At 31.2% G+C, this 14,174-nt stretch overlaps 2 protein-coding genes across 2 annotated transcripts; one reads left to right on the top strand and one right to left on the bottom strand.

Annotated features, from left to right (window-relative positions):
- Positions 1 to 5,712: 5,712 nt before the first annotated feature.
- Positions 5,713 to 6,498, top strand: DI21 (drought-induced 21). The gene is made up of 2 exons (XM_016342050.3): positions 5,713 to 6,058; positions 6,140 to 6,498. The coding sequence occupies exons 1-2, from the start codon at positions 5,979 to 5,981 to the stop codon at positions 6,345 to 6,347; spliced, it is 288 nt and encodes a 95-aa protein (XP_016197536.1). The 5' UTR covers positions 5,713 to 5,978; the 3' UTR covers positions 6,348 to 6,498.
- A 5,381-nt stretch (positions 6,499 to 11,879) lies between these two features.
- LOC107614218 (uncharacterized) lies at positions 11,880 to 13,645 on the bottom strand. Its single transcript, XM_016316446.3, has one exon. It carries the CDS (start codon positions 13,527 to 13,529, stop codon positions 12,273 to 12,275), a length of 1,257 nt encoding a protein of 418 aa, XP_016171932.3. The 5' UTR covers positions 13,530 to 13,645; the 3' UTR covers positions 11,880 to 12,272.
- Between the last annotated feature and the right edge of the window lie 529 nt (positions 13,646 to 14,174).

Here is a 14,174-nt window from a genome sequence, read left to right on the forward strand (position 1 = left end):
ACTTAGACTATATTTTTGAGTATGTCTCGGAAACAGACTCAGAGACTGAGTAACAATGCTACATTTATTACTATAAAAATAACAGAAAAGTTTATAAATGTTTTCATAGATTCTGGAGCAACACAATGCTTTGCTAGTTCAAATATAAAACTTGATTGGAAAAAATTAAAGAAACCATTAAGAGTTAGAATAGCTGACAAATCAATACATAAAATTGACCAAAAAGCAGAGATGGTTGAAATTTTTATTCAAAATTATAGGTTCATTGTTCCATCTATATATATGTTAGATTCTGGAATGGATTTTATCATAGGAAATAATTTTTTAAAGCTATATCATCCATTCATTCAAGAATTAACATATATAGTTTTAAAAGCTCCACACGATTCTTCAATAAATCAAAAATCAAAACGTATAAAAATACCGACTACTACTATAGATAAGATCTTAAAATTTAAAATATTTTCTATATTAGAGACATGTTATTTAAATTTATACTTTCAGATAAATATCCCAAAAAATAATTTTGAAATAAAGATAGAAGAACTTTTGGATGAAATTTGTGCTGAAAATCCTTTAGATATTAAAAATACAAATAACGAATTAGTAAGTATTAAATTAAAAGATTCTACAAAAGAGATAAATGTTCCAAATAAAATTCCTTATTCCGCAAGAGATAGAGAAGAGTTTTCACTAGAATGTAGGGATCTTTTGGAAAAAGGAATTATAAGATTAAGTAAAAGTCCCCATGCGGCTCCAGCCTTTTATGTCGAAAACAATAATGAAATTAAAAGGGGAAAACGAAGAATGGTTATTAACTATAAGAAGATGAATGAAGCAACTATTGGTGATGCTCATAAACTTCCAAGAAAAGATTCTATTTTAGAAAAAATCAAAGGAGCAACTTGGTTTTCATCTCTTGATGCAAAATCAGGATATTGGCAACTTCGTTTAGACGAAGAAACAAAGAAATTAACTGCTTTTACTTGCCCAACAAAAGAATCAACAAGTGTGTTGCTCTATGAATGGAATGTATTACCATTCGGATTAAAACAAGCCCCAGGTATTTATCAAAGATTTAGGGAGGAAAATCTAAAAGAGTTAAATGAATTTGTTTTAGTATACATTGATGATATACTAATTTTTACAAAACAGGATAGAGAAGATCATCTTCAAAAATTATTAATAGTTTTAGAAAGATGTAAAGAAAAATGATTAGTTCTTAGCAAAAAGAAAGCAAGAATAGCAAAACAAGAAATAGAGTTTCTTGGATTAATTCTATCCACTCAAGGAAAGCTAAAACTTCAGCCAAATGTCCTAGAAAAGGTAAATTTATTTCCTAATAAAATAGAAGATAGAAAATAATTACAAAGATTTTTAGGTTGTATAAATTATATTTCTGATCAAGGATTTTTAAAGAATATAACAGAATACACTAAAAGCTTATTTCCAAAAATAAGTACTAAAAAAGAATGGAAATGGGATGAAAAAGATAGTATGCAAATTCAAAGGATTAAAGAATTATGTAAAAAACTTCCAGAACTTTATATTCCAGAGGAAAATGACTACTTAATAGTAAAAACAGATGCTTCAGACATAACCTGGTCAGGATGTCTAAAAGCTAAGAAAGCTATAAAAAGTTTGAAACAAGAAAAAGAATCACTAGATTCTAAATATTCCCCAAAAGAATTACTTTGCAGGTATATTTCAGGGACTTTTACTCCAACAGAGCAGAGATATACCACTCATGAAAAGGAAACTCTAGCAGCAATTAAATCTCTTAAGAAATGGAAAATTGATTTACTACCCAAAGAATTTACATTAAGGACAGATTCAAGTTACCTAACAGGTTTCATACGATATAATTTAAAAGTTGATTATAATCATGGACGATTGGTAAGATGGCAATTATTTTTGTTATAATATCCAATAAAAATTGAATATATTAAGGGTGACAAAAATGTTATTGCAGATACATTAACAAGAGAATGGAGTTCGTCTACAACGCATTAGATCAAGAAATTCAAAAATACGAGCAAGAACTCGAAAAATGCAAGCATTGTCAGTAAATAAGGACAAAGATCCAATCTCTCAAGAAGGCCATCGAAGCAATGAAATCAACACAATAAGAAAAACCATCAGAGTTCAGCCAGCTAAGCGTGGTGGACAAATCAGGTGAAGAAAAAATTTCAGAAAACAAAACAATTGCTGAAATCATTAAAAAATCCACCCAAGATAAAAAATATTATGTAATTTATAATGGCCCCATGAAAGGAGTATATGATGCCTGGGAAAAAGCAGCACCATTCACACATCAATCAAGGATAATTCATAAAGGAGGGTTTCTAACACTGGAAGAGGCAAAGGAATCCTTCAGGGAATATGAAGCTCTCCATCCGGAGCAAACCTTAAAAAGAGCAGATAAAGCTCCAATTCAAACCCAGAGAACAGGGATAATAAGAAACATTCCTACAAGGGCTGAAATCAAAGAAAAGAAAAGGGTCTGTAGATCAAATCTCAGAGAAACCCTTAACATAGTCCTGAATTGGACTGAAGAAAAAAGGGCAATTTTGGGATATTATCCTATTGCCAAAGAATAGCTAACAAAGCTGGTTATATTCCCAGATGCTTCCCCATCTGACACCTATCAGTTTTTCCAATATGGATTAATTGATACAATTTTAATTTTTAATGATCTAAAAATTATTAGTGAGTTTCCTGCAGGATTCGTTGATGCAGTAAAGAGATTTAAAAATATGATTGACAATGTAAATCCAAGGGATATATCTCTAAAATTTACAAACAGTCAACTTATTTTTAATGAAGAAGAAGAATGCTTGGTTCCAGCACACCAAGTAATATTCATGTCCGTCTTCCCAGAAAATTTTCAACCAATTGATCAGATTCAAGACTTAACAATTTACAGTCATGAAGGAAGGCTAGCCAGCACATTAGCAAGGGTCTTTGAAAGAACTTAAAAAATAACGAAGGAATCTCACACAAGGATTAATTATAAAAGTAGAAATACTTTGCTTGTGTCCAGCAAAAAAAATGAAATTGAAGAAAGAGAGATGAGACTCTTGGTGGAATTTGAATCAGCATTCTACAACTTATCCGGACTTTTAGAAAAGCTCCCTGAAGGGATAAAGAGGAATCTCTGCTATTTGATAAAAGACAGAGAAGACCACAAGTGCCAGCTATGTGCCTCAGAGTTATCTGAAGAAAGCAATAATGAAACGGAATCAACTCACATGATGAAAGAAGAGGACAATGCATCTGAGGGTCACATGATAAAAGAGGAGGACAACACATCTGAAGCATCTCTCAATATTATTGCATAGTGACGTAAGCACTTAGGTCATAAAGCACCAACGATGTAGCTGGTGCAAGATAAGCAAACAATGACGTAAGCAATGACGTCATAAGAAGGGTAAGGATGGGAATTGTCCATCAAACCCAACTATTATAAATAGGTTGCTAGGCAATTGTAGAATCATCAGAAAATAGAAAACAGGAGGCAAAGAGTACTCACATGCTAGGAGAGCAAGGAGGAAGCTGCCGAGGCGATTCTATGGTCTGAGGAAGAATTCCTTTAGGAAAAATAGTTCTAAACTCCCCTCTAGAGTTAGTATTTACAATCTCCCCTCTGGAGATAAAAACACCTTATGTAAAATATACTAAATAAAGGAAGTTTTTCTCCAAAAAGGTACATCTTCATCCTAGTCTTTCAATTATGAATTATTTAGAAAGTTTAGAATTAACAGAAGAATCTGATTATTATAGATTAACCGCTTTATTAGATAATGAAAAACAGGCTGTTCTAAAAACAGAGTTAAATCTCAAATCAAATGAAAATTTTAATAAACAAACCTTTTAAAAGAAGTTTTTAATAGAAAAAATATAATATACTATGGAAAAATTCAACTTGAAGCCCCTATAAAGATAAAATCTGCCAATGGAGAACTTGAAATAGTTTTGATAAATGATGAAGAATTAAGTAAACAGATTGAAAAAATTAAGGATCAACAAAAAAGATCTAAAATTGGATGGATTCATATTAGTACCATACAAGTCTTAATCAAATCTACATATATGAAAGGAATTAATTCACCAATAAACTTAGCAATCTGTGACAAAAGAATTACTGATGACCCAATAGATCAAATAATTGGAATTGTTCATGGAAACTTGGCAAACGTAAATGTTAAATTCAATGCCCATCTTGGATATGCTATACCTCTATCAACTGAAAATCTTGGAAGATCTATAAATTTGGCTTATAAATTTCATAGAAAGAATCTAATGGAACAAGATGATGAACCATTTTCAATTACATATGCAATAAATTATGCTTTAACAAATAGCCATCATAGTATAATATTTAAAAATAGAGAAAGAATTTATGTCGATGAATTATTCAGAAAATTGTAAAAACAGAAATACTAAAATATAAAGCTATTGAAAACCCAGTTCTATTATTAAAAGAACCATCAGGAAAATTATTTTCATCGAATTTTCAAATAAGAGAATCTAAAATTAATAGCCCTTTAAGTTTATCTAAGTTAAAGATTAAAGAAGAAAATTCTGAAATAAAAGAATTAACAAAAAAGGTCAAAAAATTAAATGAAACCCTAAACACTAAATTATGACAATAAATAAAGAAGAAATATATGTAACTTATCAAGACAAGAAACAAGAGCTCTTTGAAAGAGAAAATCATTTGAATTATTTACAGTTTTCTGAAATAAATCAAAGAGCATTTGAAGCTCTAAAAATAATCTATGACCAGTTAAAAAGAGAAGAGCTAGAAAAATTAATAGAATCTCTAGAAAATAGTGATGAATCGATGATAGAGTTTGCAGAAATTTTAATAAATAATGAAGCATAAAAAGATTGAATAACCAGAAAATAAAATAAAAAGAAAAAGGGCGGAAAAATTAAAAAGTAAAATAAAAGAGTATAAAAGGGAATTAAATAACCTTCAGATCGAAATTGATGACCTTATAATAAAAAGGATAGAAATAAGAATAAATATAAACAAGTTGGAATTAAATTTAAAAAATTTATAAATGCCTGGAAAACCATATTATGACTTAAAAGAATTAAAACTGTTGAAAGAAAAAATGGAGAATGAAGTCGAAAAATTAAGAAGGTATTTAGAAACAACAGAAAGTGTAGAAATAAAAGAAGTTTTTGAGGATTTGAAAAATTATATTAAAGAAAAAGACAAACAGATAAAAGATTTTATATACAATAATCCATGCAAAAAAGAATATTATAAACTAAAACAAGATTGAAAATTATAAAAATGAAATCACAATATACATCGAGAAATGGTAAAATTTGGTATCATATAGTAGAAATGGTAAAAATTGGTATCAGAGTCAAGTTAACGATTAAGGATAACACTTTCTCTTTAAGCAACACTTTTTAGTGACACGCTTTTTTGCCACAAAAGACAAAAGTATGTAAAAATGCATCTTTACAGTAGAGGGCACCAAATGAAAATGTTATCCAAATCCTAATGGGAGGCTCTATCCTCTGCTCTCTTGACACTACTTAGCTCTCAGGCCCACTGTGTTGACTTGTTTGATTAATTGACAACAACCTTGATATAAAAAAAGGTCTCAATTCAATGAATGCAAAAGAAATATCTTAATCCAATATGAACTAAAGAAAGGGTAGTAACGCGTGTCGTGGGGTAAGAGGAGGTTGGTTTATGTGTTGGCACCCAAATGGCGACACATGGTTCCGCTCCGCCACCCCGACCCTAGCTTAAACTACACTTTCTCTTGTATTGTGGTTATAAAAGGAACCACACAGGCAGTATTAGAATCCAGAGGGAACAGAGCCACCCCATCAGCCGTGGTTGCTGCTGCGGAACTCCGCCGTTACATCCATCAGAAACGATCTTCCGCAGCAGCAAACTAACAATATCCTTGTCATATAACATAATAATAATAATAATAATAATAAGCATGGCTCGCTCTCTCTCACAAGTAAACCGCCTTGGTGCTCTTGTTGCTGAAGCTTCCTCCTCCTTAATCCCTCTTCGTCGGTGAGTTTTCTTTTCTTCTTTCCTCTTCCTCCTTATGATTGATATTTTATTTTTGGTGATTTGTAGTTTGTTGCATGGTAGGCGGGGTTATGCGGCAGTGCGTGATGCTTCAAATTCCATTGTAGAAGGAAAGGGGGGAGGAGGTGTGTGCAGAGATTGGGCCCCAGATCCAGTAAGCGGTTACTACAGGCCCATCAATCACACTCCACAAATTGACCCGGTGGAGCTCCGACACATGTTCCTCAACCGCAAACTCACATCAGACCACACCCCGGGCCCACACTCATAATCATATTATCATATCAAAACCAAAAGGCTTTTTATGCTTCCTATGATCGTATCCGAAAGCAATAGCAATGATATACTCGTTTTTGTTTGCGTGTCCTTAGTTTCTATCCATCTATATTTGCTAAATTAGTAATGGACTTATCCTTCATACTTTTTCTTTCTTGTTCTTTTGTTAATCTAATAACACATTAATCGTGCTATCCCTCCATTTATATGAGACCGGATTAATAAGAATCAAAATACTTAGCTGAACGGAACAGAAAAAGGTCATAATAATTTTATATAAAATTAATAGTTAATAACTATGATGTACCGATATAGATACAACACAGGATTATATACGAATTTTAAAATTTTATAAGATAGAAAATACGTATATATATAAAATATAAATTATTTTTAAATAAATTATAATAATATTTTGTAATTTTATTATATTAAAATATAAATTGATTTTTTAATTATTTTTAATATTTTATTTTAATTATATAAAATATTTAAAATATTTTTGTTTTAATAAATAATAATATATGTTATTTTTAAATGTATTTTAAAAACATATATTAAGAATACACTGACACATAATAATATACGATGGTATTTAAGTATGTCTAAACATATTTAGAGTAATTTTTTATTTTTTATTAAGACATGGTTGAACATAGACATGCATGTCGGATAAGTGTTGTGTCTAAAATATGTCTAACATACGGATACGACGACTCGATGAAATGTCTATGCTCTATAGATTAATAATATTAAAATGATAGTTTAGTAGGTATATTAAATTATTTAATTATTTTTAATTATTAATTTATTATAAAAATAATTATATATAAATTTTTATTTAAATTTTGATTTAGTTTATTAAATTCATTAAATGATATTAGTTTAATATTTATTTTAAAATAAAGATTTATATATAGTTATCTTTATATAAAATTAATAATTAAATTTTTTTAAATAATTTAATTAATTTAATTAAATTATTACTTAATAATTTTTAATTATCAATTTAGTAAAAATAACTGTCTAATTCATTAGTGGTTAGTGAGACAACGTTACGTGTCATCAAGTGGGAATAGATTTCTATTTGATATAACAAAATGTGATCTTTTGGAAAAATAGGTCTCGAATATGAAATGTAAGTCTTACGATATTACATGTTAAGCTGGGATAAATAAATTTTTACTTGACGTGGTAAAAATACAATGATTTGGATTTATGAAATTAGAATGTGAAATTCCTTTTTAAACAGATTAATTTGTTTTGTAATTGAAATTTTGTTTTATGATAAAATTCGTAATGATTTATTTGTTCAGTTGGTAAAGTTCATAATTTTACTTCATTTTTTGTTGTAATTCGAACAAATAAAAAGCTAAAAAGAAAAAAAAATAATTGGACAAGTTAATTTAGTAACATATTATTCTTTAATTAGATATTATATTAATATTTTGACATGTTATTCTTCTTCAAGTTTGATTAAAAGTAAAATCATCTATTTATAATAATAAAATATATATTACTAAAAATTTATTTCAGATCGTATAAAAATTATGAATATCATTAAACTATTTTAAACAGAATGTCACGTGTTACGGTGTTAGGGTGTCAATAGGCCGCGAAAGCGTGACCACGATCGCCACCATAACTGCAGCCACGGTAGAACTGAGCGTGATAATTATGTCTCGTTTGATTCTTTTTAACAAGCTTTTGTGAGTTTGTCGTTCTCATCTTGTTTTGTGGTGGAAAAGCTTTTTGTTGTTTTGTGCTGCTTCTTTTTCTTCGGCAAGTAATTTTGTGCATGGGAATTGGAAAGAGATGGAACTGTTGTCTCTTGGACCTACAACCTGAACAACCTGAGACGCCACGTTCCATTGCTCAGCCCAAATTTCTAAAATTAGTGGACCCATGACTCCTCCTCAATAATTATGATTATTTTTATCATCATGATCCCCATGCCCATCACAAGCCCGTTGCCCCGTAGGCCCATCTCATCTCACTCGCATTGCTCTACTAATCACAAGCTAATCCAAGTTTAACCAAGACATCATGTATAATTAGCATTGGGACCATTAAGATTGATTTGAGTATGTAACAAGGAGTTTAGATAATATGATCATACTTGAATTAATAAAGCGGGTGTAACCAATAGAGAAAATTGCCGAAAAAGGTCGGTAGACCCACATTAGCGTGTATAGGGATGCAAGGAAGAAAGGAAATATGTTCGTTTGTCCTTAACTGATTATTCCTCTTTATTCCATGGAAAAAAATTCTGTATTTACTTGCTTGAGTGCATTGTATGTCTAAAACCCTACATACCTAATTACCTATATCCGCAAGCTATAGCTCTTTGGAAAGTAATCACAATTCATAATACCCTAAACAAAATATATTGTTATTGGCCTACAGTTAACCAACAATCTTTAAAAATACGAACTAAAAATATATTTATTATTTTATTATATATTTTTAATTTTATAATCAAAATGTGTCATATGTCACTTCTTTATTGTAATTGAAATTAAATTTTTTTCTCTAAAATTAAAGAATTTTTTCCTCCTCTATATTAATTTTACAATCAAAATGTACCATATGTCACTCCCTCATTACAATTGAAATCAAATCTTTCCCTCCAAAATTAAAAAGATCTTCCCTCCTTCCTCTTTCTTTTTTTTTTTATTTTTTATTCTCTATCTCTCTCATTCCTTCAACTACTCTATCTATTTTATATATAATTATTAATATTAATATGACTGACTAATTACTAATTTGACAATCAAAATATGTAACATGACATTCTTTAATTGTATTAAAATTAAAATTGAAATTAAAATATACCTATATTATGTATCATATATTACTATCTAATTTAATAATTAAATGTGTCACATAACACTCTCTTATTAAAATTGAGAGAAAATATTTTTTTCCAAAATTAATAAACTCCCTCCTAAATTCTCTCATCTACCTCTCTCTATTTATTTTTATTTCTTTCTACCATTTTTACTATATACATAATTTATATTCTATATTAGTAATTTGACATATTATATGTCATCCGATATTTTTTTATTACAATTAAAATAAAATTTGTTCTTCCAAAATCAACAAACTCTCACTCTCGCTCTTATTCTTCATCTTTATCTTTCTCTCTCTTTTCTCTCATTCTCTATTTTTTCTACCTTTCTCTTCTACAGAAAACAAAATTAACAAAATAATATAATTTAAATAAAAATAAAAAAAAAAATAATAATAATAATAATAATAATAATATTATTATTATTATTATTATTATTATTATTTTAGTTTTTTATTTAGTTTTAAATTTTTACCGCGTATCTTTCTAATCTATATTTTCATTTCTCTTCCTTCAAATATTTATTACATATAATTTGGAGAGAATACTAATGTTATAATTAAAAGTTAGAATCAAGATTTAATTGTTTTAAAAAAATTAATTTTGAGTAAATTTTATAATTATCATTATAAATTTTTTATGCTAATATCTAATTATATTTTTATATACATAGAGAAAAAAATATTATTTTTAAATAACAAGTATAAAAATTAATTATTTCTATTTGCGCAACAGACTTAACACCTAATTAAATGTAAAAATATACACGTTAAATTGTTTCAAATTTTAGATAACTAATGTTAAAATTAATTATGAATAAAAAATTAGACTTTTTCATATAAAAATAATAACTAAAAATCTTATTATTTGATTTTTTATAGATACCTTGGTCTTCTTAGTCAGAGACTTTTGTCAACTTACGACTTTTTTTTGTAAAAATAGTTTGATTTTATAATTCTTTTATGTCATGTATAATCTATATTGTCAGAATAAAGTAGACTGTAATTTTAAAAAATGTATATTTTCGTAATATTATTACTGATAAAAATACAGAATTTTGTTTTTGATATTGAAGTAGCAATGGTGTTTTTTCAAAATGTGGGTTGATGGGGTGTTATTCTCAAATGTGGGATCGTTTAATTAGATAAATAAAAATCGGATCGAGGAATTTGTGATAGTACAGAAATTGGATCGAGGGATTTCTGTTTAAAAAAATTTTAAAAATTTGAAGTATAGAAATCGGACCCTCCGATTTGTGTATCTTCCACACTTTTGAAAAATATCAAAAATTACAATATTAAGGTATATCACTACTTTTACTTCCGTATAAAAAAAAAAAGCCTAAAAATACTAGTTGTTAGACAAAAAAATTAGGTTAATGATTAAAAATGCTGATAAAAAATAAAAAATTATGCTTGTCTTTAAACTTTTTTATATCCTATTTAACAATGAATTAGAAGAGTTAACTAGCCACATCGACATCCAGAAAGAAAGAAATTCTCAACAATAATTACTCCTGCCTCGCCCCTAATATGAATTTGTACTCAAATATTTGGTTCTAGCTAAAGGGTTAGAAAAACAATAATAGTCGATGGATTAGACGGTCAAGAACTAATTTAGATCAGTGGAATAGTTGTTAACTCACTCGTCCATTGAAAAAGTGTGGGAATTTGAATTTTTTTTTGTTCTTGTAGGAACATATTAATTAGCAAAAAACCTTTAAATCAAATTCAAATATGCGACAAATTAATTTTTGTCCAGTCGAGTTAGAAAATCCGTTAGCAACCAAAGAAAGATTAGGCAGTGGCGTAATTAAGAAACATAGATTTGAGATGGTAACAGAATGTGAATTACCGTGAGTTGCAACGAAAGATAGAAAAGAAAATGGGAAGTAGAGGGGGTGTGGGTTAAAAGTACAGGTTAGTTGGTCCACATCTTAATGATGCGCATCCACCAATATGAGGTTAACAGTGTCCCTTTAGCAGCTTTCCTGATGTGTCTCCTCTCTCCTTGGCCCTTGTGTACTTTCCCATCACCCCTTAGAGAATAGAGAGAGAGAAAGAGTCCCCATCATATGTCCATGTTTCCACCCTTCTATCTTTCTTCCCTTCCCTATAATAACACCAGTCACCATCACTCTTCTTTTCTTTCCTTTCATTTCACCTTCAACTCCTTTTCGTCCCTTCTTCAACTAAACAATTTTACAATTCCAATAAAAAAAATATACCATGTGGTGTTGTTTAATGTTTATCCTTCTTTGCTTGGACGTTTTACCGACGGTATATATTTGAGTGTTGGTTGGTTAGCGTAAACGACAAGAAATTAAAATTACTTGCTGATGGCAACAATAATATTAATTAGCGAGTGTGGTGCTTGGTGTACTTGGATAGGCACATGACAATGATGAATTATATTTGATATGTTGACCAAAAACCAGGACTGTGTATACAGCTGTATGTGAATGAGTGACATGGAATACCATACGATACAAGAGAAGTAACAGCAGGTGTAGATGGAGTGCGAGAACATGGAATAAATGCCATGCCACAGCCTACAAGATCTAGTCCCATTCAATGTCAAACTACGGGACCACTTTCTTCACTAGCTGTATATTTGACTACATAAGGAACCTTTTGCACATGATGTATTCTATATAACTCATCACAATTAGTATTTAGTAGTAACAATTTTTATTGAAATTGCACACAAGCTCTACAACGGTGATTCCAAAACATGTGTATGCATGTGAAAAGTAATTGTCCTCAAAAATAAAAATTACATGTCTTGGGCATACTAATTACTAAAGTAAGAAAATTATCCAACAGGGAGAAGTACAACAGTCATAATAACATAAATTAAGACGAACCACGTGATGTGATGACAGAGATATTCTTCTCCAATTTCACTTTGCCACCGGAGAGATCATAGTACTACGCCTCCATTACAAGCAGCTGCAACTATTCATGAACACCAAATTTATAAGAGAAAAGTAGTATCAGATTACTAATTAAGTAATGAAGGAAACCAAAATGAATAGTAGTAATTAACATGGGATTTCTTTCTTCATCAGCTTCTGACAGTGAGCAATGAAGGTATAGCAGACAAGTTTGGCGTGGCATTCTTCTTATTATGATTATCATTGTGATTTGCATCTCTAATAATATCCCTCCGATTCTGATTCTCTTTGGAAGAAGAGGGTTTGGCGCTGAAAGCTCTCATAGGACTCGCAAACGCCCAACCCCAACTCCTGACTCTGCCATGGGAGTGTGAGAGTGATGTTGCAACAGCAGCAGTAGAAGAAGAGGACGCTTTATTATTCCCATTATTATTGTTATTGTTATCGTCAGCAGAGGATGAGACCCAGTAAGAGGAAGAAGACGACGAAGATGAAGATGACGTCATCATGAACCCGCTGAATAGGCCTCCGCACCTCACTCTTTCCTTCATGCAATGGTGGTGGTGGTTGTTCATGGCAGCGCCGCCGCCGCCAGCGGAAGAAGAAGACGACCCCTGCTTGTGCTTGCCTTCACGGTGAGACTCCACTCGGCGGAGAGTGCAGTCACCAAAACCGGTGGAGATTCTCTCGAAGAAGTCGCCGGAGAAGCTCCTGCTACCACAGCCAACAGATCTGGATCTGGAAACCTTGCGCTCAAAGGAAGCGGTGGAGTGGCTACTGTTGGGAGTGTTATCTTCTTCCACAACAACAATGTCGGTCCTTCTGGCCATGAGAGAAGAACCGGAGCAGCACTTGCTATTTTCCTTTGGCTTGGAAGTTTCCGATATGGTGTCCCTGAAGCTCTTGGAGGACTTGGAAGAATGGTAGAGAAAGGACCAGAAGCCGTGATTCCTCTTCCTGGGAGTGAAATCGTGGATGAGTAAGTCATCAGGGTCGAGGAGAGAGCGTGGTCTTCTCGGTGTGGCGGTGGACTTGCTGCGCTTGAGAATGGCGGCGTCAGAGGGTGCAGCGGAGGAGCTGGGAGAGGGCTTCTTCTTCTTCTTCTTGACCAAGAGAAAAGGAAGGCGTGGCCTTCTAGAATGAGTAGTGTTAGCGGAGGAAGTAGGATAGAGAGAGAGTGAGGGAGGAGGTACGGCGGAGGCGGAGGTAGAGGTGGAGGTGGAGGGAGGAATGTTGTCGGAAGGGGAGGAGGTAGAGGAAGAGGAAGAAGGGCGGATGGGGAGAGGGAAAGAAGAGGAGAGAAGCTTGCCGAGCTTGTCTTGGAGGCAGAAGGCACAGATTCCGCCGGGATTCGTTCTGTAAGGGTGGTCCGTGCATTGCATACCGTCAGCCATGTCGTCGTCGGCGCCTCCTTTGATTTCAGCCATCTACACAACAAGCTAAGAAGGGTTCGAGACTTCTCAGAACCACGTGGATCACTCCCTCACTCTCTATTCTATTCTATTCTATTCTATTCAACTCAAACTCAAACACTCCACCACACCCCCCTATTATGTCCCATCACTTATAACCCATTAATACTTTCTAAATTACTATTACTAAATAACAACTACTTTTTAAAACAAAAAACAAAATTCAGAGATCATTTTTTAACTTTTTTTATAATTTAAAAATGTAATTTCATATCTATCTTTTGTATTTATTCAGTTTTTGTTTAATTAAAAATGGCTACTTTTGATTTCATTTGAAAATTTAAAAATTTTACAATTTAGTAAATAATTATCGAAAAAAATGAGATAAAAACAATATTAAGAAGAAAATATAAATGGTGGTTGTTCAAATATAAAATTATAAATTATGCGTGTAATGTTGCACTAGCTAGTAACCAATAGTAAGTAGGCCCAAATAGAAGAATCTATGAAAGATAGACATCTCTTTGTTTCAGAATCTGTAGAGGCTATTTCTTTCGTTTTATTTTTTTAATTTCAAGAGCAAAAATCTCTATTTATCTAGATTCTTCTTGCAATCCTAAAACATTTCCCTCTCTCTTATGAAATTTTTACTGAATTACC

This window comes from Arachis ipaensis, chromosome B1 (assembly GCF_059453495.1).
Source record: "Arachis ipaensis isolate K30076 ecotype BB chromosome B1, ASM5945349v1, whole genome shotgun sequence".
Taxonomy (NCBI): domain Eukaryota; kingdom Viridiplantae; phylum Streptophyta; class Magnoliopsida; order Fabales; family Fabaceae; genus Arachis; species Arachis ipaensis.

Bases quoted from the DNA above. Each gene is read 5' to 3' on its own strand.
- LOC107614218 (XM_016316446.3), bottom strand. From the start codon at position 13,529: ATGGCTGAAATCAAAGGAGGCGCCGACGACGACATGGCTGACGGTATG.
- DI21 (XM_016342050.3), top strand. From the start codon at position 5,979: ATGGCTCGCTCTCTCTCACAAGTAAACCGCCTTGGTGCTCTTGTTGCT. The intron at 6,059-6,139 runs GTGAGTTTTCTT...GTTGCATGGTAG, and splicing joins TCCTTAATCCCTCTTCGTCG to GCGGGGTTATGCGGCAGTGC.